The sequence below is a fragment of the Amblyraja radiata genome, chromosome 1 (assembly GCF_010909765.2).
Source record: "Amblyraja radiata isolate CabotCenter1 chromosome 1, sAmbRad1.1.pri, whole genome shotgun sequence".
NCBI classification, from domain to species: Eukaryota; Metazoa; Chordata; class Chondrichthyes; order Rajiformes; family Rajidae; genus Amblyraja; species Amblyraja radiata.
This window is the reverse complement of record NC_045956.1, coordinates 10,765,328-10,792,474: the sequence shown is the minus strand read 5'-3', so window position 1 is coordinate 10,792,474 and position 27,147 is coordinate 10,765,328. Positions and strand designations below refer to the sequence as shown.

Sequence of the window (27,147 nt, the reverse complement as noted above, 5' to 3'; positions counted from 1 at the left end):
CAAAATGTATAAAAATAACTTTTAATAAAATCTGTCAATGTTCACTTTAACCACATGTGATTTTTTTCTATTACAAATTTCAAATTGTGGAGTACAGAGGCAAATAAATAAATAATGGGTCTTTGTCCCAAACATTATGGAGGGCACTGTATATCCACTTCAAAAACCAACTGCATATTAAATAATGCATACCTGTGATAGAGTGCGATAAGAGTTGCCACAGCTATTTTTAAGTGCCAAAATGAAAGGTGAATGCTTATAAATGGAAGAACTTTCATTACAGCAAGAGGAAGGATGCACATTTCAGAGGGATTTGCCAAGAAAACACAACCAATGCATTCATATAAAAACTGATGGAGGAACTCTGAGTTAAGCAGCATCAACCAGTCTACTTAACTACTTCAACAACCATTTCATTTCATATAGTCCCCTCAATAGAAGGATTACCGAGTCATTAGGTAAGAGGTATGGTACAAAGGCAAATTAACAAAAGCTGGTTGAGAAAGTAGGATTTATGGTATGTTTTATAAACAGAAAGCTGTAGGTAGCGAATTCCATGGCATTGTCAGCTGATGGCATTAATGCCAATGCTTGAGAAGCAGACATTTCTGAGAGGTGCAGGACTTAAGAAGATGGAAATGGATTGGGGCACGTGGGAATTTAAAACATGGCTGGGAATATTAAAATCAAAGCACTGCTTAAATAGAAACCAATATTTGAGAGTAAGGAGTGGGCATAGTGGGCGAATGGGATTGTACATTCAATTTGTTAACCCATTAACAGTGTCCCGAGAGAAAATAATAATCAATTCCCGAGCAGAATGAACATCCACAAATTCACTTACCAAACAGTGTTGTCTACTTGGTCTGTAGAATGTTGATAATAGTCAAGTTGTGCAAACAATGGGAAAAGCACCTGGACACCACCAATTGAATGTATAGCACTTTGCACTGAATGTGTTACAACAGCTTTCACATCCTATTACAAAAAACAAAACTCATATCAAAAATGTATGAAACTGAACTTCTGAACTCACTTTTTATGCATTTAGTTTGAAGAAGGCAGAAAAACAAATTTCCCAACAAATTTTTAAAACCAGATGAAACATTGTAAAATAAATTTATTCACGATTCAAATTTATTTATTCACCATTTAACAGGCGAGAGAAAAAGTTCCAAGTCAACATTGAAAACAGTATGGGAGTGTTTAGTCACTTGCAAGAGGCTCTCCACATGCCCAAGATGCATAAAACCAGTTAAATTTGGAGAAATATATTTTCCAAATTGAATATATTTTTTGAAAGATGTCCATAACATGTCATAAATGCTTTAGCTGTTGAAATTAATTAACAACAGAATAAATGTTTTGTCCTTTTCTAAGAAACTAGTACAACGCAACATTTACAGAACTTGGCTTTTACCTGAAGCATGAGAGCATGAGGAGAATGAACAAATATCGATGGATTATCCTTCGGAGATGATTCTAGACAGAGTTGAGCATCTGTAGCCTTTGGATTGTATGTGAAGGCAATGCTACCAGACAGCTTGCCGTCATAAAGTAGTAACTTGTGGTGTTCCGCTAGAAGGAGATCACTTTCTGCTTTAAATTTGAAAGCACCCTGGAAAATATCAAAGTTACTCAACTTGATGTGGGTAAAGATGATTTAATAACACAGTAATTAATTTCCACAAATTAATAACCATCATCTTCCAGCCTATTTGGTAATGAAAATCTCCATGTGGACTTCAAACTGCTTCTGACCTTCATTTGCCTGTCACTGTGGTTCATCAATGCTCTACTTATATTCTATCCTTATTACATCGACACATCTTCAATAACACTTCAGGCCTGATGTCTAAACACCTATTTTCTCCTCTCTGACCCATTTAATTATGGAATACATGTATTCCAAAAAAAATCTGCATGTCTCCATGACTTCCTTGATAAAGAGTTGTTACAACTTTAAAACTACCATTTTCATTTTTACACCTTGTGTTGGACATACAATTGGTTGCTCGTTTGCCTTTACTGTCATCTTTTAGCTGATTCTATCAGCACTTCTGTCATTGTGAAGCAGTCTGAAGAAGGGTTCCAACCCAAAACGTCACCTACTCCTTTTCTCCAGAGATGCCTGAAGTTACTGAGTTATTCATGATTTTGTGTCCATCTTCTGTCATTTAATTTCTTCTGCTCTCCAATCATCTTTTAGTCTAGTCACCCGTCCCATCTTTCTCTGCAACTTTAAAAGTGTTTTACCTCTGAAATATTAAATGTGATTCTCTCGCTCTATATATATGAATATTCCAGGCATTTTCTGTTCTATTTTAGATTACCAGAATCTACAATGTTTATTTTTAACTTCACACTACCTTGTATCCAATGCCAAGTTGATAGATTGCAAATATCTGAGCTGCATTGAGGGCTTCGGCAAAGACATAAACTGCTCCAAGTTGGCCGCAGAATACCCGATTTGCATCTGCTGTTTCTGAAGATCCCAGGAAACATTTGTCAAATGTCTAAAAAACAAACAAACTGATTAATTCTTGTGTAATTTGCAACTTAAGTCAAAATGTTTTTTAGCTACGGTAACAGTATACACAAAAATTTTTGATGGTCATTTCCAATAAGATTAATTTTCAATCATGAATTAAATTTTCCTCTGTAACTCGGTTGTGTCAGCAAGTTTAGTGCTCATAATATAATGTCAAGAATATTGCTTACAAAACCTCTTACATTCCACCAACATGAAGGGTACACTCCATCACTTAGAGAAGTAAGCAATGGCAAGTTACTGTGCACAAAATACCTAAATTCAATGAAAAACACCAGATAAAATGGGAAATACTCCATCCCTTGAGAAACCTTCATGTGTGTTTGTGGTCTGACCAAGAAATACAAACCCTGCAAAAAGCAAAACCTCACTACATCTAAACAATAAAGTGGGAAGAGTATAGTTTTGTTTAGAGATACAGTGCGGAAACAGGTCCTTCGGCCCACCGAGTCTGCACCAACCAGCTATCTCACCACACGAGCACTGTCCTACACACACTAGGGGCAACCTTTTTCTTTTTTTTTAATTTTATTTTGAATATACACATTTATACCAAGCCAATTAACCTGCAACCCTGTACGTTTTTGGAGTGTGGAAGGAAGCAGAGATTTCAGAGAAAATCCATGCAGGTCACTGGGAGAACGTACAAACTCCATACAGACAAGCACATGTAGTCAGGATCGAACCCGGATCCCTGGCGCTGTAAGGCAGTAGCTCCACCGCTACGCCGCCATGCTGCAACATGTATCGTTCGTCTTCTCAACTGGTTATTGTAATTAGTGTACTAAAGCACCCATATCTTTGAAATCCAACATTTCCTATTCAAAGGAAAAAAAAAAGATTCTTCCTACCAAAATGAATTTCATCTTTCAGTTTTAGTTCAACTGTTTTACTTTTTCAGCCTTTCTGCCTCACCCACACAGTTTACTTACCTGCCCAGCTTTATACAGTTAGCAAAAGATATATTATCCTGAGTCCCCTCATTTAAGCCATTGACATTGAATATGAATGGACTACTTAGATAACCCATAAAATTACCAATTTATTCCGACTTGAATATTATAAAACGGAGGTATAAGAACTGATTCATGCAGCACATCATTAATCTCAAAAAGTATTAACTTATTCATACTGTTTTTATCCAGTGACCAATTCTCATTCCCTGCTAATACATGGTTTACCCAAACCAATGACCCTTTACCATGTGGAACAGCAACTTCTGTGGCATTTTTATTAAAAGCACCCATAAAATCTAAATATGATGACATCTACTGGCTTCCCTTTAGTTCACCAACTGGTTCGGCATTAAAAAACACTCGCTAGCTAGCTGAAAAATATTTCCATTTCATAAAACTACATTGACTCCATTTAATCATTGCTTGCTTCTCAATCACTATTAATACTTAATAGAGCCTTAATACTTGATTCCAGACAGAAGTAATGGTATCATTTACTTTGTAGAACCAGTTGTATATGAAAATATTCACATCCTCCAGATGTGCAAGAAGCATTTATTTGCATGAAGCTTGGAACCTAGGAAAGCAACAGCACGGCCTCACTGCCACAGGCTGGCATTTGTCATATGCAATACTATGAGGTATTGTATAAAATTGATTGTAGAATACTGCTGTCCCTTCATCAATCTCGAGATTTTCAATTAATCATTTAATTTTTTTGGCCCATTTGACGAATTGCTCTTTTACCTTTTCTTCCCAACTAATAAAACTCTATGCAACCAATGAATTTTAGAATGTGCATAAATAAAGAACTATTTCACTTATCAAATATACTGCTCAGTGATATTATGGTAGTGACCTGGTGAACTGTATTAACATGACTTAGAATCTGCACACTTTGTTCCACTTGGTTTCAATTTATTTGCATATTAAAGATACCGGATGTTGATGCATCACTTGGTTGTTTTTTGGAATGAAAGATTATTTTCATAGATTATGCTGTAAACAATATTTCAATATATATTTACATCCCTATAGTTCCAGCTACATGCTAATTATCTGCAGAGAAGAAATGAAGTGGCTTGTGCTGCCTTTGTCTCTTGAAGATGGCGAGGATGTTGGACGAAAACAAGGAGCGCTGTAGGTGAGTGGACTGGGGCTTAGGTCTCCCTCCCTCAGAGGCACTCTGGGGTTCCAACGTCAGCTGCAGAAGCATGAACTTTTAAAAGTAACAACACACAAGGTGCTCAAAATAATTTGGTTAGGCTTCTTCTACAGAGAGTGAAACAGTTCAAACTGCTGAATTATCGGAACTGTCAATAGAGATAAACAGGTTTTATAACGTACAGGAAGGAGGAGGGAGAAGGGAAAGAAGGGATCAGAATGGAAAGTCTCTCAAAGCATGGGCAGGGTGAATGACAAAAGGATAATTGTGAGAGGCAAGAGAGGTTGGTAACTTTTCCCAATTCTTCACTTTATAATTTTTGAATTAGGAAATTATAAATGTTTAATTAAACTTAAAAGAAACATAATAATACTTTGCAGACTGTAAATAATTAAGCTCCATTTCAGGCATGTCAATATTTTCTAGCAATATTAAGAGTAACTTAAGTAACTAATATTCATTGTCAATATATTGACAACACTGGCAAAGGAAGCAAAGCTCTTTTGGAAGATCCAACCTTAACATCCAGTTCCAAGATGTATTTACACTCAGAATATCCCCAAAGAATTAGCTTGTCATTTTAGAATGGAACAAAAAGACTGCAGCAAGAAAATGAATGAAACAGAAAAACACACAAAATGAATATTCCAGGAGAAAATAACTTGAAAGTTGTAATACGGAACATCGTTTATAAGTATAAAAAAAAGGATTTAGATTTTTAATTAACTTCTTATCACATTTTTTATGGCATCTAAATAAAAAGGAAAACACTGGCCAAAATATCTACAAAAAAGAAAATCTCAAATGTCACTTTGTAATTCTACTTACATCACTGGTATTCACAAGCCACGTGATCTCTCCAAAAGATGCCAGTTCACCATTCACATAGCATCGGATCTCACTGTTTTTCCATCGATGGTAGATATGTACAATGGTCACCATGTACCACTAAAGTAAAGTATTTGAACTTTGTTATATGCTGAGAAATTACATGCGAAAAAAGAAAATAGTGATCTAAATTACATTATTCGTTTCCTTCTTTGAAAAACTTAAATAGTTCTCCTACTAAATATTTTGCTCAGTGCAAACATCATTATTTTTTTCATGACTTACAAGCTCCCAGCAGGCAACAGTGAACTATATACTATTTGCAATTATGACCCATTTTGCTACACATTTAGATGGCAGAAATTAGATAAGCTTGATATGCCTAAACTTTCAACATGGAAAACATTTCTTTGTCTCAATTATGTCCAAATTTTCATTAAATTATGAATTCAGGATTCATGTTTTATTGAAATATTGCTATCTCAAGTCCATCGTACTTGTTCAGCAAAATTAAATAATACTTCCTTTTGGTTATCTCACTGTGGGCAGCACAGTGGCGTAGTGGTAGAGCTACTTCCTTACAGCACCAGATACAAGGGTTCAATTCTGACCACGGGTGCTTGTCAGTACGGAATTTGTACGTTCTCCACGTGACCTGCGTGGGTTTTCTCCAAGATCTTCCTCCCATACTCCAAAGACGTACAGGTTCGTAAATTGATTGGTTTGGTGTTAATGTAAAAGTTTTTAAAATGTCCCTAGTGTGTGTAGGGTAATGTTAATGTGCGGGAATCACTGGTCGGTGCGAACTCAGTGGGCCGAAGGGCCTGTTTCCGTGCTGTATCTCTAAACTAAACTAAAAATAGCAATGACAAGGTAGAACTTCCAAACAATATCATTTCCCCAAACAATATCTCAGCCAAATCTTTGCCACACATATCCTATCCCAAGTTCTATCACCTCGATCTTTGTTGGCCTAGATTGTCACCTGGTTACGCATCTGCCTCAAATTTTAAATTCTCAGATTTTACTATAAATTGCCCCATGGCCATCACCATCCATCTCAACATTCTCCTCCAACCTAAAATCATGCGCCCATGCAGTTTGGTGGCTATATCTGCCCAATATCATCATTTCAGCTCAAATGTTCCTTTTTTTGTTTCGTCTGGTCTGCTGGATATAACCCACAGCCTTGGCTTTACCAACACATTACACAGAAAAATAAACATAATCTAAACTGTTAATTAACTGTCACATCCTGTCTCCCTCTCTCGCCTTTTCTGCTATCTAAAACTTTTTTTTTCTCTTTCCAATTTAGATGAAGGAACCTCGGTCTGAAATATTAACTGCATCTCTTTCCATAAGTACTGCCCAACCGGCTGAATAGAAACATAGAAACATAGAAATTAGGTGCAGGAGTAGGCCATTCGGCCCTTCGAGCCTGCACCGCCATTCAATATGATCATGGCTGATCATCCAACTCAGTATCCCGTACCTGCCTTCTCTCCATACCCTCTGATCCCCTTAGCCACAAGGGCCACATCTAACTCCCTCTTAAATATAGCCAATGAACTGGCCTCGACTACCCTCTGGGGCAGAATGTTCCCACAGGCTGTTTTTATGCCTTCAGGCATATATTTTAACATTCTTTGTCACTTTAACATTATTTTATACCATAGGTTTGTTCGCTTCTCGCCTGTCATATCTCCACCCCGCACGTTTGTTTTTTAGTTTCTGTCATATTTCTAGACTTGTTACTTTCTTGTTTGTGGCAACAAGAAAGCTCAGCACTCAAAACCTTCTTATGTGGTGCAATTAGCCCATAAATGATTTTGCAAAGTTTGCAATACTTCCGGGTTAAATCAAATGCTTTAAGTGGATGACAAGTTGCAGTAAGGACCTGTCCCACTTTCACGACCTAATTCACGACCTCTGCCGAGTTTGCTCATGACTCATACTCGCAGCATGGTTGTAACGAGGTCGAAGAGGTCGTAGATGGGTTGTGATGCTAGTCGTAAGTACTCGTGGCATCAAGTAGGTCGGGGCGTTTTTTCAGCATGATGAAAAATGTCCACGAGTAAAAAAGGTTGTGAATTAGGTCGTGAAAGTGGGACAGGCCCTTTAAAACTTCATCGTCGGAGCAATATTTCAGCAGTTTGTAAATAATTAAATAAATTAAAACCGATTCCTTAACAAATAAAAATTTCTTATCAATAACTAGAAACCAACATGTCAAATAATGAATACTTGCCTTTTGTGGTTTGAAGTCGTATTTTACACAATGCTGAAATCCTTTTCCTTTTGACTTTATTGACGTCACAATAAGACAACCACCAACAAAATGTGCAGAATATCCAAGACCTTTATTAGTCCGGAAACTAGTGGAAAGAATAAATGAATTATTATGAAGCAAGTATTTGCCAAATAATCACTAACCGAATAAACTCAATTATTAATTCACCAAGCAACATCAGAAAATCTAAATTGTAAAATGAACAAACCCAAGTGAATAGATTTTGCTGCAGCATGATGAACTGAATATTACACAAAGTACTGGTATGTTGAAAAGGAGAGACATCCAGGCTTTTGTACTTACCAGTATAAATAAGGTTTATCTTTATCAACATTGAGATTATTCAACGGGTCCATTCTGAGCCACGTGTGAAAAGTGAAACCATTCTGATAAGGCCATTTAGCAATTGGAGGTAGAGCTATAGCCTGAAACAAACAAAACCAATCCAGAAATTATTTCTGGCCACAATCCGGTATCTTATTTTCTCCTCAGTTATTCAATGTCACACATTTAGCTTCAGCTAAAAGAAAGAACATTGAACCTCTTTTCCCATTCTTGTAAATCTGCAAATAAGTACACTGATATATTCAAAGTGAATACGTTCCAAAATATTTCATATTCCACTTCAATTTGATAATCTGAATAACAAGGAATTGTTGCTATTCTCTCCCCCCCTCCCCCCCCCCCCCCCCCCCCCCCACACCACCAGATTAAACATTTTGAGATTGGAGAAAACATGTATAATCTGTAAATAGACACAAAAAGCTGGAGTAACTCAGTAGGACAGGCAGCATCTCTGGAGAGAGGGAATGGGTGACGTTTCGGGTCGAGACACATCTGTAACATTGGTCTACAAATAATTGTGTAAGAACATATTAATTAAAGGAGCGCTGAGCACCAATTGGACATAATAATCTTAAAAGCAGCAAAACGCTGACTATAATTGAAAGCAGCAGGATCCAATTGTCGTTATTGTACACGAGCTGGCAGCTATGCTATTCTATCCCTAGATTAGGAGCTGAGCAGAACTGCAATTTAAATTGATAATAGCTGCTAAACAATGTAAGCAGTCATCACTAAAAGCAGTTTTTACTATTTTTTGGGTGAATTAAGGATCATCTAATTTAAATAAAGTACAAACTAAAGCATTTACGGTAGCATTCAATCAAAAGCCATTTTATCACTAGACTGGTTGTCAAATTACCACACACCTATCATTTTCATAATTAAGCTGTGCAAAATTTAGCATCCAAAGAAACACAAATTATACACAGATAAGAAGGAAATAACCTGAATGAGACATCGAGTTAAGAAATATTATTAAAGATTCAATAAAAAAAACCTAACAGCTCAAAACTTAACACTAAAGATTAACTTTGGGCCAGCAGCAGAATTGGTCTGCAGCACAATTTGTAGCCTCATGGCAAGATATCCTTTATTCTTTCATTACAATCATGTAGGCGAACCTTCTTTGCCCGGTTCGATACTGGCAACACCACCAGGTGTGGAATAACCCCGGCCATAGCGGAGGGACAGGCCTTAACACTGAGCACTCAGGAGGTACAGTGCGCTCTGCGTAGGATCAATCCACGCAAGGCTGCAGGCCCGGATGGTGTACAGGGAAGAGTATTAAAGGACTGTGCTGGACAGCTGGCGGAGGTATTCACGAGAATCTTCAATCTATCTCTATCTCTGGCAACGGTCCCCAAGTGCCTGAAAACAGCACTTTGTTTCCCCACCATAGTGCCGGTGCCAAAAAAGTCCAAAATCACCAACCTCAACGACTACCGGCCGGTTGCCCTGACTCCAATCCCCATGAAGTGCTTCGAAAGGCTGGTCCTCTCCCATATTAAATCCAGCATCCCTGCCTCACTGGACTCCCATCAATTTGCATACAGGGCAAATAGATCGACAGAGGATGCCATCTCTCTGGCCCTTCACACTGTCCTGACTCACCTGGACAGACAGGGCACGTATGTGAGGATGCTCTTCATTGACTATAGCTCTGCATTCAATACGGTCATCCCCACCAAGCTCACCACCAAACTCCACCAGCTAGGCCTCAGCTCACCGATATGCGCTTGGATCCTGAACTTTCTCACGGAGCGACCGCAGGCAGTGAGACTGGGCCCGCACCTGTCCTCCACCATCACCCTGAGCACCGGCACACCACAGGGTTGTGTACTAAGCCCCATGCTCTACTCCCTCTTCACTCACGACTGTGTCCCTGCATTCGACACCAACACCATCGTGAAGTTTGCAGACGACACAACAGTGATTGGGCTGATCACCAACGGTGATGAAACAAACTACAGAGCGGAGGTGCAGAACCTGGCGGACTGGTGCGCCAATAACAACTTGGCACTAAACACCTCCAAGACCAAGGAGCTGATTATTGACTTCAGGAGGTCCCATTCTGGAGAATACGCCCAATCTCCATTTACGGGGAAAGTGTGGAGAGAGTGTCCAGCTTTAAGTTTCTGGGCACTCACATTTCAGAAGACCTCACATGGTCCACAAACACCGCCGCGCTGGTCAAGAAGGCACAGCAACGACTGTTCTTCCTGAGGACATTAAAAAAGACTGGTCTGCCCCAACAGCTGCTGACAACGTTCTACCGCTGCACCACAGAGAGCATACTAACGTATGGCATCTCTGTGTGGTATCTCAGCTGCACGGAGGCGGAGAGGAGAGCTCTTCAGCGCGTCGTCAACAGAGCGCAGCGGATCGTTGGGACAGAGCTACCAGCCTTGGAGGGCATCTACCACACGCGGTGCCTCAGGAAGGCCCTCAGCATCCATAAGGACTCATCACACCCCTGCCACGGTCTGTTTCAACTACTTCCCTCCGGCAGACGTTACAAGGCCTTCTACGCCCGAACCTCTAGACTCAGGAACAGTTTTATCCCAAGAGCTATAGCGGCTCTGAACCGGCCCTAATGAGTGCCCCCCCACCCACCCCCTTTGGACAGTCTTCCTCAGATGGTCACGTCAATCAATTCAGCTTGTTTATTTATGTATTGTATTTATTTACCTTTCTTGTACATCAGAGGAGCTGCATACTTAATCTCGTTGCACTGACGTGCAATGACAATAAAAGATATATTATATTATTATTGCAGAGATTCACCCTGGTTCAATAAGCAAACAGTTCCCCAATATAGTTACAATGGTAATGACACCGTCAAGGCATGTTTTAGAAAAAAAATAAAAATTGCCTACCCTTCAATCTACTCTCGTTCAAAATGATGGAAGCAGTCATCAAATAGGTCATCAAGCAACAACTATCCAACAATAACTGCTCACTAGTCTCACAGATCCAGATTTCAACACAGCTTTGCTCCAAATTTGAACAAGGGCCCTGAATTCTAGAAGTGATTTGAAATTAACTGCCTTTGAGATAGGGACAGCTTTTGCCAAAGTGTAATCATGGAGACCTGGTCAAACAGATGTCAATGAGATCACGGATCTTCAATGGCTCAGACAATCAAGAAGATGGATGTCATTTAATGGAGACAGTCACAGTTCAGCGATATGATTATATGAAAACATCTTTGGCCCAACCATCTTCAACTGATTCACGAATGACCAGCTTACATCACAAGCTCAGAAGTCGGGATGTCAGACATGTTTACACAATGTTAAATTCTAGTTGCAGTTCCTCAAAGTAGGCCATAACCTGCCTGACAACAATGAAGCCCAGACAACACTCAAATCACAAATGTGGCAGGTGACGACCATCTCCAAGAAGATCTAACCACCTACATTGTGCAATTTAACAATACAGCAGCGGTATCATCACCATTAACATCAATGTGAAACTCATATGGATCAGCACATAAATACTGCAGCTACAGAAGTAAGCCAGAGGCTGGGCTTTTGGATTGATTTACCTCACAATTCCTCAATCATCTTTCTGCCACATACTAATCAGCGGTTTTATGAAATATTCTCTATTTACCCAGCCGAGTGCAGCTCAAAACTTTTTTTTTAAATTGACAGCATCGAAGACAAAGTAGCCTGCTTGGTGGGCAGTCCACTGACCAACCTTTTCAAAAACGTACTTCTTCTAATACATGTGCAATGAGATTACAGCATGTACTACCACTGACCACCTTATTTACCAAAGCTATTTTTCCACATCTCAAAACATACAGCTGTACCATGTGGAAGAACAAAGGCAGCATTAGAACAACATCATTTGGTGGATCCCTCTCACATTGCATAATATCAACTTAAAACTATACCTCGTCCGTTCCTCTTCATGGGCATAAATCCCGGCCTGGATAGGGTGAATGAGGATATTTCTACTAGTGGAAGAGTCTAAGACCAGAGGGCACAGCCTCGGAATAAAAGGACATTCTGTTAGAAAAGAGATGAGGAAGAATGTTTTTGGTCAGAGGGAAGGGTGAATCTGTAGAATCCATTGCCAGTGACGGCTGTGGAGGCCGTCGTTAGGTATTTTTAAAGCGAAGATTGACAGGTTCGTGATTAGCACAGGTGTCAAAGGTTACGGGGAGAAGGCAGGAGACTGGGGTTGATAGATCAGCCATGATTGAATGGCAGAGTAGTCTTGATGGGCTGAATAGCCTAATTCTGCTCCTATGACATGAATATGCAAATGCACAGTAGCAATACCTTCACTAGCATTGCAGCAGCTGATGATAACAGCTCATCATCTCAGGGACAATTTGAGATGGGCAATAATTAATGTCGTTACCATTAATCCTCTCATCCCCTAGGTGAATAATACGGCAAACATAAATCAAAAACTACATGTTTGAAACATAATTAATGGGCACCAAACATGATCATAATTTCCTGATTCATTAAATATTGAGCTGACAAAATTGTTGGAATGATTCTTTGCTCAAAAGGTGATTAATGTATCAACAGCTCTTCCAAAAGCGGCAATACCACAATAGCAACCAAGACCAAGAAACCACCAGGTCAGGATTATGATAACCCTGTCCACGATTGAACAGCATCCCAGTTCCTTTTTCACACCCACATCAACGTTTGTGAACGCAGATCAATAAATAATCTGTAATTTGTTCACTTTGCAAAAACTGAATTGGAATTTAATAAAATTGCTGGAAATACAGAGTAGGTTGAGCAGCATCCTACTGCACTAGAGTGTAACTAGAGTAACAGATTTTAAAGTTTCAGATTGATGAACTTTCATCAGAGCTCAAAAAACAAATCAAAGAGCAATTATATTTTAAGTTGCAAGGAAAAGGAGGAAAGGGAAGAACAAACAAAATGTCTGTGATAGACTGAATAGCAAGAGAGACAACAATGTAAGTGATGATGATCTCTGTGCAGATTCTGTAGAAAAGGCATTAATTGCATCTAATTAGCCTCAAGGAGACATAAATAGAATGACAGGGCATAGAACAAAAAACTATGCTCGAACTGGGAGATACAAAACAATGTTTACTGGGCATTTGAAATATGCAGTTCTATAGGACTTTGGTTAGGAAAGATGTGGAGTCTTTGGAAAGAGTGCAGAGTTGGTTTACCAGAATGCTGCCTGCATTAGTGGGTTTCATCTGCACGGGGAAGTTGGATAGACCTAGATTGTTTTCTCCGGCAGGTCGGAGATTTGACAGAAGCATATAAAATGATGAGGGGCATGGATAGGGTAGACTGTCAGAACTTTTCACCACAGTACGGAAATCTCCAACACTAGAGGGCTTGGCTATGAGGTGAGCTAGGGAAGGTTTAATGGCAATGTGGGCAAGTTTTTTTTTACAGATAATGTGGGAGCCTGGAACACACTGTCAGAGGTGATGGTGCAGGCAGATATCATAGCGGCCTTTAAGAGGCTTTTGGATAGGGATATGGATATAGATCAGGTTCGGCACAAACATTGTGGGCCGAAGACCCCGTTCCTGTCCTGACCCCGTTCTATGAAAATGCTGAAAATACCCAAACAGTTCAGGAACAATCTACAGAGACAAGAAAACTCAGTTCTGACATGCATTAGAAAAGTTACTAATCTCAAGTAGTTACATTTATCATAGAGTCTAGACATCTGTAACATGCCTGGTCTGAAGACGAGTTGCTATTCTTCAAACTTAGTTAGGGTTTTATTGAAACAGTCCAGGAAACCAAAGATAAGAGGGTCAAAGTGGCAGTGCAATGGCAATTTAAAATGATGACCAGTGGATGCGCAAAGTCACCTTGGAAGAACGAGAGGTTGAATATTAAATCTGTAGAAGCGAATCATAGCTCACCTGAAAAAGATGTTTGGTCCTTGGATGATGGAAAGCAAAAAGGTAAAAGGGCAAGTGCTGTGCTTCCTGCAGTTGCAAGGAAAGATTCTGTGAGAAGGGGAGTGGGTCTTGAGGGATGTGCTGGAGTGAATTTGTCTCATTGCAATATCTGAGAGTGTTAATATTGTGGCAATAACAAAAAGCATTTTGAAATGGAATGAAAATAAATGCAAACTAAAACTGATCCTAGAATTGGAGGTAATATTGAAGAAAAGAAAATAGGGATTTTAAAATATTTGTCCAAAGGCAAGATTATTTAATCACATAATTTTATTACTATTAACTGCAAGATACAAAATACAGTATTCTTAATTGACGCACATAAGCAAATAAGAAATGCAAGACCAGTAAACAAAAAGTACCTGCATTGTAATCACCTGTTTACCGCCAGCCAGTACAATGAGGTTTAAGTAATGCTGTTGTTATTGATGCCACAATAATAGAAATGGTTGGCACAATTTGCATGAACGAGGGAACCTTACAGAGCAAGTAGTTTACCAGAGACGATGTAAGTGAACCAGAGGAAACTATTCTCTCAATAATGGCAAGAATTAATTGGAATTAGAGCAAAGTGCCACAGGGATGAATTATAAATTGTGGGATTGGGATTTGGGGAGAAGAAAATCATAAATAAACTCAAGTAGTTCCCCTTAAGACTTAAAAGCAGAAAAACAAAATCTAAAAATAGCAGGTCAAGCAGATATTGTTGAGAGACACAATTAACATTTCAGGCAAATAAGCTTTCACCCTGAAGGGAAATAGCTAGAGATAACGAGTGACATTTTGGGTCGAGATCCTTCTTCAGACTGATGTCAGGGGAGTGGGCGGGACAAAGATAGAATGTGGTCAGAGACAGTAAGACTGGTGAGAGAACTGGGAAGGGAGAGGGAATGGAGAGAGAGGGAAAGCAAGGGCTATTTGAAGTTAGAGAAGTCAATGTTCATACTGCTAGGGTGTAAGCTGTCAAAGCAAAATATGATGTGCTGTTTCTCCAATTTGCACTGGGCCTCACTCTGGCAATGGAGAATTATATGCTGTATGCGATGGCTGATGGTGAGGACAAGGGGGGCTGTCCTTGTTGCGAATGGGGGGAGGGGGAGCAAGAGCAGAGCTGCCGGCTATCGAGGAGACCCTAGTGAGAGCCTCATCTATAATGGAAGAGGGGAATCCCCATTTCCTAAAGAATGAGGCAGAGGTTCACTTGCACCTCCCCCAACCTCACCTACGGTGTCAACTTCTGTACATCGGTGTAGATTAGTATGTTTTTACTATAAATATATATATCATCGCACAGATTATGCGTGCTACACATTCCTTATGTTGTTCAGTCCAGAACTTCATCCCTACCCTGGGCCGGCCCTATAAGCCTGTCTCTTTTTCTCTCTCTCTCTCTCTCTCTCTCTTGCTGTTTAGATACGGACCACTGGGATGAAAGCACGGTGTGTTCCATCCGTTAGTATTACATTGAAGACTATGAGTGAATCTGATAATTTCAACATGGTGTCAGAAGTGGGATACGAACCCACGCCTCCGATCAGCCCCTAAAGTGCAAATTCAGAGTGAGCAAGGTAAACTACGTGAGTCATGTGTTCAATTCAATTCAATTCAACTTTAATGTAATTGCACAAATACAAGTATGGGTACAACGAAATGCAGTTTAGCGTCAGTCCGTAGTAGTAGTGCAATATAGAAATAAAAATACAGAATAATCAAACAATGTGGACGGAGAGACTGGAGAAATCTATCGGCGGGACTCCGAGTTCAGCAATGTGATGGTATTATTGTAGAAACATAGAAACATAGAAACATAGAAATTAGGTGCAGGAGTAGGCCATTCGGCCCTTCGAGCCTGCACCGCAATTCAATATGATCATGGCTGATCATCCAACTCAGTATCCCGTACCTGCCTTCTCCCCATACCCTCTGATCCCCTTAGCCACAAGGGCCACATCTAACTCCCTCTTAAATATAGCCAATGAACTGGCCTCGACTACCCTCTGTGGCAGGGAGTTCCAGAGATTCACCACTCTCTGTGTGAAAAAAGTTCTTCTCATCTCGGTTTTAAAGGATTTCCCCCTTATCCTTAAGCTGTGACCCCTTGTCCTGGACTTCCCCAACATCGGGAGCAATCTTCCTGCATCTAGCCTGTCCAACCCCTTAAGAATTTTGTAAGTTTCTATAAGATCCCCTCTCAATCTCCTAAATTCTAGAGAGTATAAACCAAGTCTATCCAGTCTTTCTTCATAAGACAGTCCTGACATCCCAGGAATCAGTCTGGTGAACCTTCTCTGCACTCCCTCTATGGCAATAATGTCCTTCCTCAGATTTGGAGACCAAAACTGTACGCAATACTCCAGGTGTGGTCTCACCAAGACCCTGTACAACTGCAGTAGAACCTCCCTGCTCCTATACTCAAATCCTTTTGCTATGAAAGCTAACATACCATTCGCTTTCTTCACTGCCTGCTGCACCTGCATGCCCACTTTCAATGACTGGTGTACCATGACACCCAGGTCTCGCTGCATCTCCCCTTTTCCTAGTCGGCCACCATTTAGATAATAGTCTGCTTTCCTGTTTTTGCCACCAAAATGGATAACCTCACATTTATCCACATTATACTGCATCTGCCAAACATTTGCCCACTCACCCAGCCTATCCAAGTCATCTTGCAGTCTCCTAGCATCCTCCTCACAGCTAACACTGCCCCCCAGCTTAGTGTCATCCGCAAACTTGGAGATATTGCCTTCAATTCCCTCATCCAGATCATTAATATATATTGTAAATAGCTGGGGTCCCAGCACTGAGCCTTGCGGTACCCCACTAGTCACTGCCTGCCATTATGAAAAGGACCCGTTTACTCCTACTCTTTGCTTCCTGTTTGCCAGCCAGTTCTCTATCCACATCAATACTGAACCCCCAATGCCGTGTGCTTTAAGTTTGTAAACTAATCTCTTATGTGGGACCTTGTCGAAAGCCTTCTGGAAGTCCAGATACACCACATCCACTGCTTCTCCCCTATCCACGCTACTAGTTACATACTCGAAAAATTCTATAAGATTCGTCAGACATGATTTACCTTTTGTAAATCCATGCTGACTTTGTCCAATGATTTCACCACTTTCCAAATGTGCTGCTATCCCATCTTTAATAACTGACTCTAGCAGTTTCCCCACTACCGATGTTAGACTAACTGGTCTGTAATTCCCCGTTTTCTCTCTCCCTCCCTTCTTAAAAAGTGGGGTTACGTTTGCTACCCGCCAATCCTCAGGAACTACTCCAGAATCTAAAGAGTTTTGAAAGATTATTACTAATGCATCCACTATTTCTGGAGCTACTTCCTTAAGTACTCTGGGATGCAGCCTATCTGGCCCTGGGGATTTATCGGCCTTTAATCCATTTAATTTACCCAACACCACTTCCCGGCTAACCTGGATTTCACTCAATTCCTCCAACTCCTTTGACCCACGGTCCCCTGCTATTTCCGGCAGATTATTTATGTCTTCCTTAGTGAAGACGGAACCAAAGTAGTTATTCAATTGGTCCGCCATATCCTTGTTCCCCATGATCAACTCACCCGTTTCTGACTGCAAGGGACCTACATTTGTTTTAACTAATCTCTTTCTTTTCACATATCTATAAACACTTTTGCAGTCAGTTTTTATGTTCCCTGCCAGTTTTCTTTCATAAACTATTTTTCCTTTCCTAATTAAGCCCTTTGTCCTCCTCTGCTGGTCTCTGAATTTCTCCCAGTCCTCCGGTATGCTGCTTTTTCTGGCTAATTTGTATGCATCATCCTTCGCTTTGATACTATCCCTGATTTCCCTTGTTATCCACGGATGCACTACCTTCCCTGATTTATTCTTTTGCCAAACTGGGATGAACAATTTTTGTAGTTCATCCATGCAGTCTTTAAATGTCTTCCATTGCATATCCACCGTCAACCCTCTTAGAATTAATTGTCAGTCAATCTTGGCCAATTCACGTCTCATACCCTCAAAGTTACCTTTCTTTAAGTTCAGAACCATTGTTTCTGAATTAACAATGTCACTCTCCATCCTAATGAAGAACTCAACCATATTATGGTCACTCTTGCCCAAGGGGGCACGTACAACAAGACTGCTAACTAACCCTTCCTCATTACTCAATACCCAGTCTAAAATAGCCTGCTCTCTCGTTGGTTCCTCTACATGTTGATTTAGATAACTATCCCGCATACATTCCAAAAAATCCTCTTCCTCAGCACCCCTGCCAATTTGATTCACCCAATCTATATGTAGATTGAAGTCACCCTTTATAACGGTTTTGCCTTTGTCGCACGCATTTCTAATTTCCTGTTTGATACCATCTCCAACTTCACTACTACTGTTAGGTGGCCTGTACACAACACCCACCAGCGTTTTCTGCCCCTTAGTGTTTCGCAGCTCTACCCATACCGATTCCACATCCTGCAAACTAATGTCCTTCCTTTCCATTGCGTTAATCTCCTCTCTAATCAGCAACGCTACCCCACCTCCTTTTCCTTTCTCTCTATCCCTCCTGAATATTGAATATCCCTGGATGTTCAGCTCCCAGCCTTGGTCACCCTGGAGCCATGTCTCCGTGATCCCAACTATATCATAGTCATTAATAGCTATCTGCACATTCAACTCATCCACCTTATTACGAATGCTCCTTGCATTGAGACACAAAGCCTTCAGGCTTGTTTTTACAACACTCTTACCCAGAAGCTGTTCCTCATCCTACTAGTACGAGACCTGAGGCTCCTGTACCGCGTCCCTGATGGGAGGAGGGCAAACAGTCCATGGTTGGGGTGGGAGGGGTCTTTAATGATCTTCCCGGCCCGTCTCAGACACCGTTTTCGGTGGAGGGCATCCATGGCAGGGAGCGGGGCACCGATGATGTACTGCGCGGTTTTCACCACCCGTTGTAGTGCCTTCCTGTCCGCTACAGTGCAACTGCTGTACCATACCGTGAAGCAGGTGGTCAGGATGCTGTCGATGGTACAGCGGTAAAAGTTGGTCAGGATCGGGGGGGGACAGGTGAGCTTTCTTGAGCCTCCTCAGGAAGTAAAAGCGCTGCTGCGCCTTTTTGATCAGCTTGGAGGTGTTGAGGGACCAGGACAGATCCTCCGAGATGTGTACCCCGAGGAATTTGTAGTTGGAGACGCGCTCCACCTCAGTCCCGTTTATATGGATGGGGGTATGTCTGCCCCCTCTGATCTTCCTGAAGTCGACAATAATTTCCTTCGTCTTCTTGGAGTTGAGGACGAGGTTATTGTTGGCACACCAGGTTGTCAGGTGCTGGACCTCATCCCTGTAGGCTGACTCGTCGTTGTCATTGATCAGTCCTACCACCGTGGTGTCGTCGGCAAATTTAATGATGGCGTTGGATCCATTCTTAGGGATGCAGTCAAGGGTGAAGAGGGAGTAGAGGAGAGGGCTGAGCACACAGCCCTGTGGCACGTTCAGTGTTATAGTGGAGGAGGTGAGGTTGTTGACCCTAACAGACTGAGGTCTGTTGGTGAGGAAATCCAGTGTCCAGTTGCAGAGGGAGGTGGAGATGCCAAGTCCGCTGAGTTTGGTGATCAAGCTGGCGGGGATGACAGTGTTAAAGGCAGAGCTGAAATCAATGAACAGCATCCTGATGTAGGTGTTCATCAGTAACAGCCTCAAACCTGATCCATCAAAGACTATTGCAATCAACCAGTTACCAGCACCCACAGACGTGCTCAGTCTGCAGAGATTCCTTGGCATGATAAACTACTTGGGGAAATTCATCCCAAATTTCAGTGAACTATCGGCCCCATAGCACCAGCTAACCCACAAAGACACGGTTTGGTCCTGGCATGAACAGCAGCAGCGGGCGTTCAACACTCTTAAACAACTAATGTCTTGTGCCCCCACCACTGCAGGGGTAGTCCAGAAACTGGCACGCCATTTCTCGGTTCACGGGTCTCCGCATCAGCTACTGTCTGACGATGGCAGTCAATTTGCCAGCCAGTATCTCAAAGACTTTGCGACACGCTGGGGTTTTCGTCATATCACCAGCAGCCCCGAATACCCACAGTCAAACGGACTGGCTCAACGTGCCGTCAGGAGTGCCAAACAAGTGATGGAACGATCCCACAGAGCAGGATCAGACGTATACCTAGACCTGTTCAACCTGCGCAACATCTCCCGCGACCCGATATTGGGTTCACCCGCCCAGCGACTGATGTCAAGGCAAACCCGAGCCACATTGCCAGTGGCGAAACAGACACTACTATCGCATGTGTTTTCACCTTCCGAAATACAGACCAGACTACAACAAAAGCGTGACGTTCAAAAAGGATGGTCTGACAAGATGAGGAGACCACTTCCACCACTAGCCAAGGGACAAGTAGTCCGTCTACAAACCGACATGGGTCACGACCGCCTTGGTGTAATTTCTGGAACTGCTTCCGAACCACGTTCATATTTGGTCAATGCTGATGGCGGCACCTACAGACGTAATAGACAGCACATCCTGCCTGTGAACGAACCAGCACCACCTCCGTATTATCCTGACCGCACAGGTGTACTTCCATCCCCATCCAACAGCATCAGCCTGACCATACCACCACCACCACCACCTGCTCCCGATCCGGTCGTTTCACCCATGGCAACACCACCTCCACCCCTGCCACGGTCTTCAGTTTCATCGCCGGGAATGCAGTTTCAATCTCCTGCACCAATTCTACCACCGATCGCATCCCCGGTGACGGGGGAAAATGCAGGACTGTACCGTACACGTGCAGGTCGCATCTGTAAGCCCACCATAAAGTACCTGGGCTACATTTGAACTTCCCACCAGCTTACTTACACATACTATATGTACTTTATGCAATCAGTTGCACCTACATTTTGCATGCGATTATATTTATTTTATTAGGAGCTAATTCCTTAAGAGGAAGGATGTAGATTAGTACGCCTTTAATATATAATATTTAATATATACATTCCTTATGTAGTCCAGTCCAGATCTTCATCCCTACCCTGGGCCGGCCCTATAAGCCTGCCTCTTTTCTCTCTCTCTCTCTCTCTCTCTCTCTCTCTCTGTTTAGATGCGGACCACTGGGATAAAAGCACGGTGTGTTCCCTCCGTTAGTATGCATTAAAGACTGAGATCTAACCTCTATGTGTGAGTCAGACCACTTGCAGGCACTGCTCAGTCCGCCTTAACCTACCTATTCTCCCAGTTGCCCAGCACTTTAACCCCCCCTCCCATTCCCAATCTGACCTTTCTGTCCTGGGCCTTCTCCATTGTAAGAGTGAGGCCCAGTGCAAATTGTAGGAACAACATCTCATATTTTGCTTGGTACACAAAAATGCTGGAGAAACTCAGCGGGTGCAGCAGCATCTATGGAGCGAAGGAAATAGGCTGTTCAAGAAGGAACTGCAGATGGCTTGGGTAGCTTGCACCCCAGCGCTATGAACATTGACTTCTTTAACTTCAAATACCTCTTGCTTTCCCTCTCTCTCCATCCCCTCCCCCTTCCCAGTTCTCCCACCAGTCTTACTGTCTCCAACTACATTCTATCTCTGTCCCGCCCACTCCACTGACATCAGTCCGAAGAAGGCTCTCAACCCTAAACGGCACCCATTCCTTCTCTCCAGAGAAGCTGCCTAGCCCGCTAAGTTACTCCAGCATTTTGTGTCTACCTTCGATTTAAACCAGCATCTGCAGTTCTTTCCTACACATGGCTAGAGATAATACACATTGAGATAGGGAAAGCAGAGAAAAATATATAGTTTTACAATCAGATGAGACCCAGAAGTTAAATTACAAAAGATATGAAAGTGCAGGACAATAAAGGGGTTGATAATGGGACAACTAAAACAAAAATAATGCATCAACAGGTTGACATGTGAATAGCAGAATCATTAACTGTAATATACAATTGAAAGATAAATACTGTTATTGGCACTTATGTTGAGGTTCATTGCAAAAATGCCAAAGCTTGAAAACAGGCATTGCTTTTTATTTTGTTCCTTTCCTTTTTTGTTGCGCACCTCATTTCTATTTTCTCTCTTCTTAGTTTCTAACCGAGCTGTTTAGTATCTACAACACTTTCCTTTTTACATTGGTATTAGCTAAATCATTATCCAAAATTGTTTAGTAGAAGACTAGTTTAGTTTAGTTTTGTCACATGCACCGAGATACAGCGAAGAGTTTTTGTTTGCATGTTATCCAGTAAAAGAAGAGTATACATGAATACAATCAAGACGTCCACAGTGGACAGATAAAGGAAAAAGGATAAAGGGTACAATGTTTAGTGCAAAGATACAACAGAGTGAAGTCTGATAAATTCCAATTAAGGTTAGTTCAAATGTCTCCAATGAGGTAGGTGGGAGGTCACTCTGGCTGATGAGAGGACCATTCAGAGGTATTTTATTCATCTTACCTATAATAACAGTGGGCTCATTGCGTCTAAACTTAGTTTAGAAGTTAATCTAGTTCACATTATTAGTTGCTTTTCAATTTCCAATCTTTTCAAATTTGATATCCTTAGCAAAAATAGTAATTTTTAGCTATATTTTATACCAATTCGTGTAAACACAGTAAGAATATGAGGACTATAAAAATAATCAATACAACAAAACTGAACAATGATTGTATTAATTTCAGCTATGCCATAAAATATCTTGTGAAGAAGCACAAAAGATAATTCCATCATTTATTTTTAGTTTCAGTAAAATATATACATATTTTTTAATCACCAGGACTATTTGGGATAGGTTGCTGCACTAGCACACTTTTAAAGTTAGTTTGATGCAATTCTGAGAATAAAATTAAGTCAGCCTTAAAGAGAGAACTTTAGTCCTGTTTAAATGAATTATACAGTGCCCTCCATAATGTTTGGGACAAAGACCCATCATTTATTTATTTGCCTCTGTACTCCAAAATTTGAGATTTGTAATAGAAAAAATCACATGTGGTTAAGATTTGTGGTTGTCAGATTTTAATAAAGGCCATTTTTATACATTTTGGTTTCACCATGTAGAATTTACAGCAGTGTTTATACATAGTCCCCCCATTTCAGGGCACCATAATGTTTGGGACACATGGCTTCACAGATCTTTGTAATTGCTCGGGTGTGATTAATTGCCTCCTTAATGCAGGTATTAGAGAGCTCTCAGCACCTAGACTTTCCTCCAGAATAAAACTGTTAGAGATATCAGCCAAACCTTAGGCTTACCAAAATCAACTGTTTGGAACATTATTAAGAAGAAAGAGAGCACTGGTGAGGTTACTAATCGCAAAGGGACTGGCAGACCAAGGAAGACCTCCACAGGTGATGACGGATGAATTCTTTCTATAATAAAGAACAATCCCCAAACACCTGTCCGACAGATCAGAAACACTCTTCAGGAATCAGGTGTGGATTTGTCAATGACCACTGTCCGCAGAAGACTTCATGAACAGAAATACATAGGCTAAACTGCAAGATGCAAACCACTGGTTAGCCGCAAAAGTGAGATGGCCAGGTTAGTTTGCCAAGAAGTACTTAAAAGAGCAACCAGTTATGGAAAAAGGTCTTGTGGACAGATGAGACGAAGATTAACTTTTATCAGAGTGATGGCAAGAGCAAAGTATGAATGAGAGATGGAACTGCCCAAGATCCAAAGCATACCACCTCATCTGTGAAACACAGTGGTGGGGGTGTTACGGCCTGGGCATGTATAGCTGCTGAAGGCACTGGTTCACTTATCTTCATTGATGATACAACTGCTGATGGTAGTAGCATAATGAATTCTGAAGTGTATGGGCACATCCTATCTGCTCAAGTTCAAACAAATGACTCAAAACTCATTGGCCCGCAGTTCATTCTACTGCAAAACAATGATCCCAAACATACTGCTAAAGCAACAAAGGAGTTTTTCAAAGCTAAAAAATTGGCAATTCTTGAGTGGCCTAGTCAATCACCCGATCTGAACTCAATTGAGCATGCCTTTTATATGCTGAAGAGAAAGCTGAAGGGGACTAGCCCCCAAAACAAGCATAAGCTAAAGGTGGCTGTAATACAGGCCTGGCAGAGCATCACCAGAGAAGACACCCAGCAACTGGTGATGTCCATGAATCGCAGACTTCAAGCAGTCATTGCATGCAAAGGATATGCAGCAAAATACTAAACATGACTACTTTTATTTACATGACGTTGCTGTGTCCCAAACATTATGGTGCCCTGAAATGGGGGGAATATGTATAAACACTGCTGTAATTTCTACATGGTGAAACCAAAATGTATGAAAATGGTCTTTATTAAAATCTGACAATGTGCACTTTGACCACATGTGATCTTTCTATTACAAATCTCAAATTCTGGAGTACAGAGGCAAATAAATAAATGATGGGTCTTTGCCCCAAACATTATGGAGGGCACTGCAGTTTACCTTTGCAACAGTAATTTTCATTTAATTTGTTGCTTGGTGTCACCAACAGGAAAGCAGATTCTTTATAAAAATAGAATTGCTCTAAAAAAAAAATAAATAAAACTGCATATCCAAATTCTGAATCAAATACAATAGACAGGAGTAGGCCATTTGGCCCTTCAAGCCAGCACCACCATTCATAATCCTTACTGCAGCACTCTTCCCAGGAAAGCTGAAGAATGCATCAGGACCCGGTTTCTGCGGCACATGGTTCAATATGGTCAACAATTTTACTGCATGCGGAGGCTGCAAAGAAAATTGGTAAAATCAAATTATTGTAAATAAAAATGAAAACATTAAAACATAATTTTGCCTACATTAAGTTCCAACATTTTTGAAAGGTTGGTCATAGTATTCACTTTCAATAATAGCTATATTTATGGTCAATATAGAAATTAAAAGTTTGCATAACAGAAGAAATTTAACAGAAGAAACATTACTCTCAAAATATACATCATTTACTACTGCTGTACAGTAGAACCTGGTTTCATTTAAATGCAATTCAATGAATTATTCACTTGATCACAGAATATTACTGAGTTGTGAATTTAGAAGATTGAGGGGGGATCTTATAGAATCTTACAAAATTCTTAAGGTGTTGGACAGGCTAGATGCAGGAAGTTGGGGAAGTCCAGATGTTGGGGAAGTCCAGAACAAGGGGTCACAGTTTAAGGATAAAGGGGAAATCTTTTAGGACTGAGATGAAAAAAAAAATGTTTACACAGGGAGTGGTGAATCTCTGGAATTCTCTGCCACAGAATGTAGTTGAGGCCAGTTCATTGGCTATATTTAAGAGGGAGTTAGATGTGGCCCTTGTGGCTAAAGGGATCAGGGGGTATGGAGAGAAGGCAGGTACAGGATACCGAGTTGGATGATCAGCCGTGATCATATTGAATGGTGGTGCAGGCTCGAAGGGCCAAATGGCCTACTCCTGCACCTATTTTCTATGTTTCTATGTGATATTCAGGAAAATTACATCTGTTCAGCCACTAAACATGAAATCGAACAAAGAAGCTCAATTTGTTGCATTCCACAATCTTTTACAATTGTGTTTATTTTCATGGTTTGCACTATAAAATATTTAAGATTTTTAACGATTAATTTTGTGCAATTAATAATTTTCCAAATTTTAATTGATACCAAATATTCTTGATATTCCTGAGTGGCCTTGGCAACGGCACTAAGTTTCAACCCATTTATTTTAATATTAGCAAAATTGCAGAATTCAAGCATTCTTAAAAAAACCTCAAAAGACCAAGAAATGTTACCCATTGTCCTTTCTCTCCTTGCACTTTGCTGACCATCAATTTCAGCTCACGGACACTAATATTGTAGCTAGCCAGCACTCCCAGCATATCAACGAGCAGATCTGTAAGTGAAAGGATAAATTATTTCAAGTCATTGGGTTGAATTTATTGTCATATGGATATGTATAGTGAGAAAAACCGATAATGGATAAGTTGCATTCAAACTTACAATGGAAATTATATCAAAAGGAAAATGTATGTAAAATACTTGATGAATTTATCAACTCCCAGTAGGATCAGTCGCTCTTCCAAAGAAAAAACAAAACTTCTATTGGCAAAATCATTAGAAAAAAGCCAAAGCAAATGAGTTAAAACATACATCTTCCTTCCAATGTGCTGTGTAACTTGTAACTCATATACTACAAGAAGTGATATATTTACTTCATTTATTCAAAGGGCGATACTTTAAGAGCTTTTTGCTAAATCCTGTTTTGTCTTTAACATTGAGTGCGACAGAGAAGCAACGCTATGCTGGGTTGCGCTCAGAGGTACACCTATATTTAACTCTTAACGGATAATTCATACCACCAAAAAATGTCTGCCTATGGCAAAATATTCAACCATTTCGTTTAAAAAAGGTATTTAATCACCTTCCATGCAAAACCATGCAAATATGGCATTAAAGTATTTGAATTGACAGGCAATCTGTTTATAAAGAGTAAAGAACAATACTGCAAAATAACAGTCACTTGAAATTTTAATAAGATCTTCATTTCCTACCTCAACAAGTCAGGTGCCATTTTGACTTGTCATGTCAAGTCATGACATCACAAAAACAAATAATCTTACCTGCTATCATGTTGTCAGTTCGATCAATTCTCTCCAAAACATGTTCAATCAATCCAGCATCTGTGCAGGCTTGTAGATTGCGAATGCTTTTTTTCAGAATTGCAATGAAGATGCTCCAAACTTCTGCCTGGCAAGTCACATCACAGTTGTCCAATAGCTCCACCATGCAGCCAACACTTTCCACTTCTTGGATCACAAAATTCATCTCCAAATCAAATTGTCCTCCAACAAGCTTTATAATAAAACAAATATGGAGAATATTTCACAATGTGGTCCAAATTTCCACGTCAGAAATTACATGCTATTTCTAAGCTGTAAATCTTGTTCTTAAAAATCATTAGAGTAAAACTCCATTAATCCAGCAACCTTATGATTTTGCAGATTACCTGGAAAATCTGATGTTACTGCAATATTTATGAAAATACATTTGTTTCACTTTTTTCCTCACAAGCAAACACAAATTATCGTACAGAACAGTGTGGCACAGTGGGGCAGTGGCAGAGCTGCTGCCTTATAGCACCAGAGACGCGGGT

General features: G+C 40.6%; 1 protein-coding gene across 1 annotated transcript in view; it reads right to left on the bottom strand.

The window, feature by feature from the left end:
* The window catches only part of lrba (LPS responsive beige-like anchor protein), a 672,999-nt gene that overhangs the window by 620,074 nt on the left and 25,778 nt on the right, over nucleotides 1-27,147 (bottom strand). The window contains exons 2-10 of the mRNA XM_033017677.1: nucleotides 26,615-26,846; nucleotides 25,787-25,887; nucleotides 24,669-24,764; nucleotides 8,094-8,215; nucleotides 7,749-7,875; nucleotides 5,501-5,620; nucleotides 2,370-2,516; nucleotides 1,421-1,618; nucleotides 845-978 (exon numbers count right to left, since the gene is read on the bottom strand). Of these exons, the coding sequence (XP_032873568.1) occupies nucleotides 845-978; nucleotides 1,421-1,618; nucleotides 2,370-2,516; nucleotides 5,501-5,620; nucleotides 7,749-7,875; nucleotides 8,094-8,215; nucleotides 24,669-24,764; nucleotides 25,787-25,887; nucleotides 26,615-26,846 (1,277 nt within the window). The remainder of the gene's footprint in view (nucleotides 1-844; nucleotides 979-1,420; nucleotides 1,619-2,369; nucleotides 2,517-5,500; nucleotides 5,621-7,748; nucleotides 7,876-8,093; nucleotides 8,216-24,668; nucleotides 24,765-25,786; nucleotides 25,888-26,614; nucleotides 26,847-27,147) is intronic.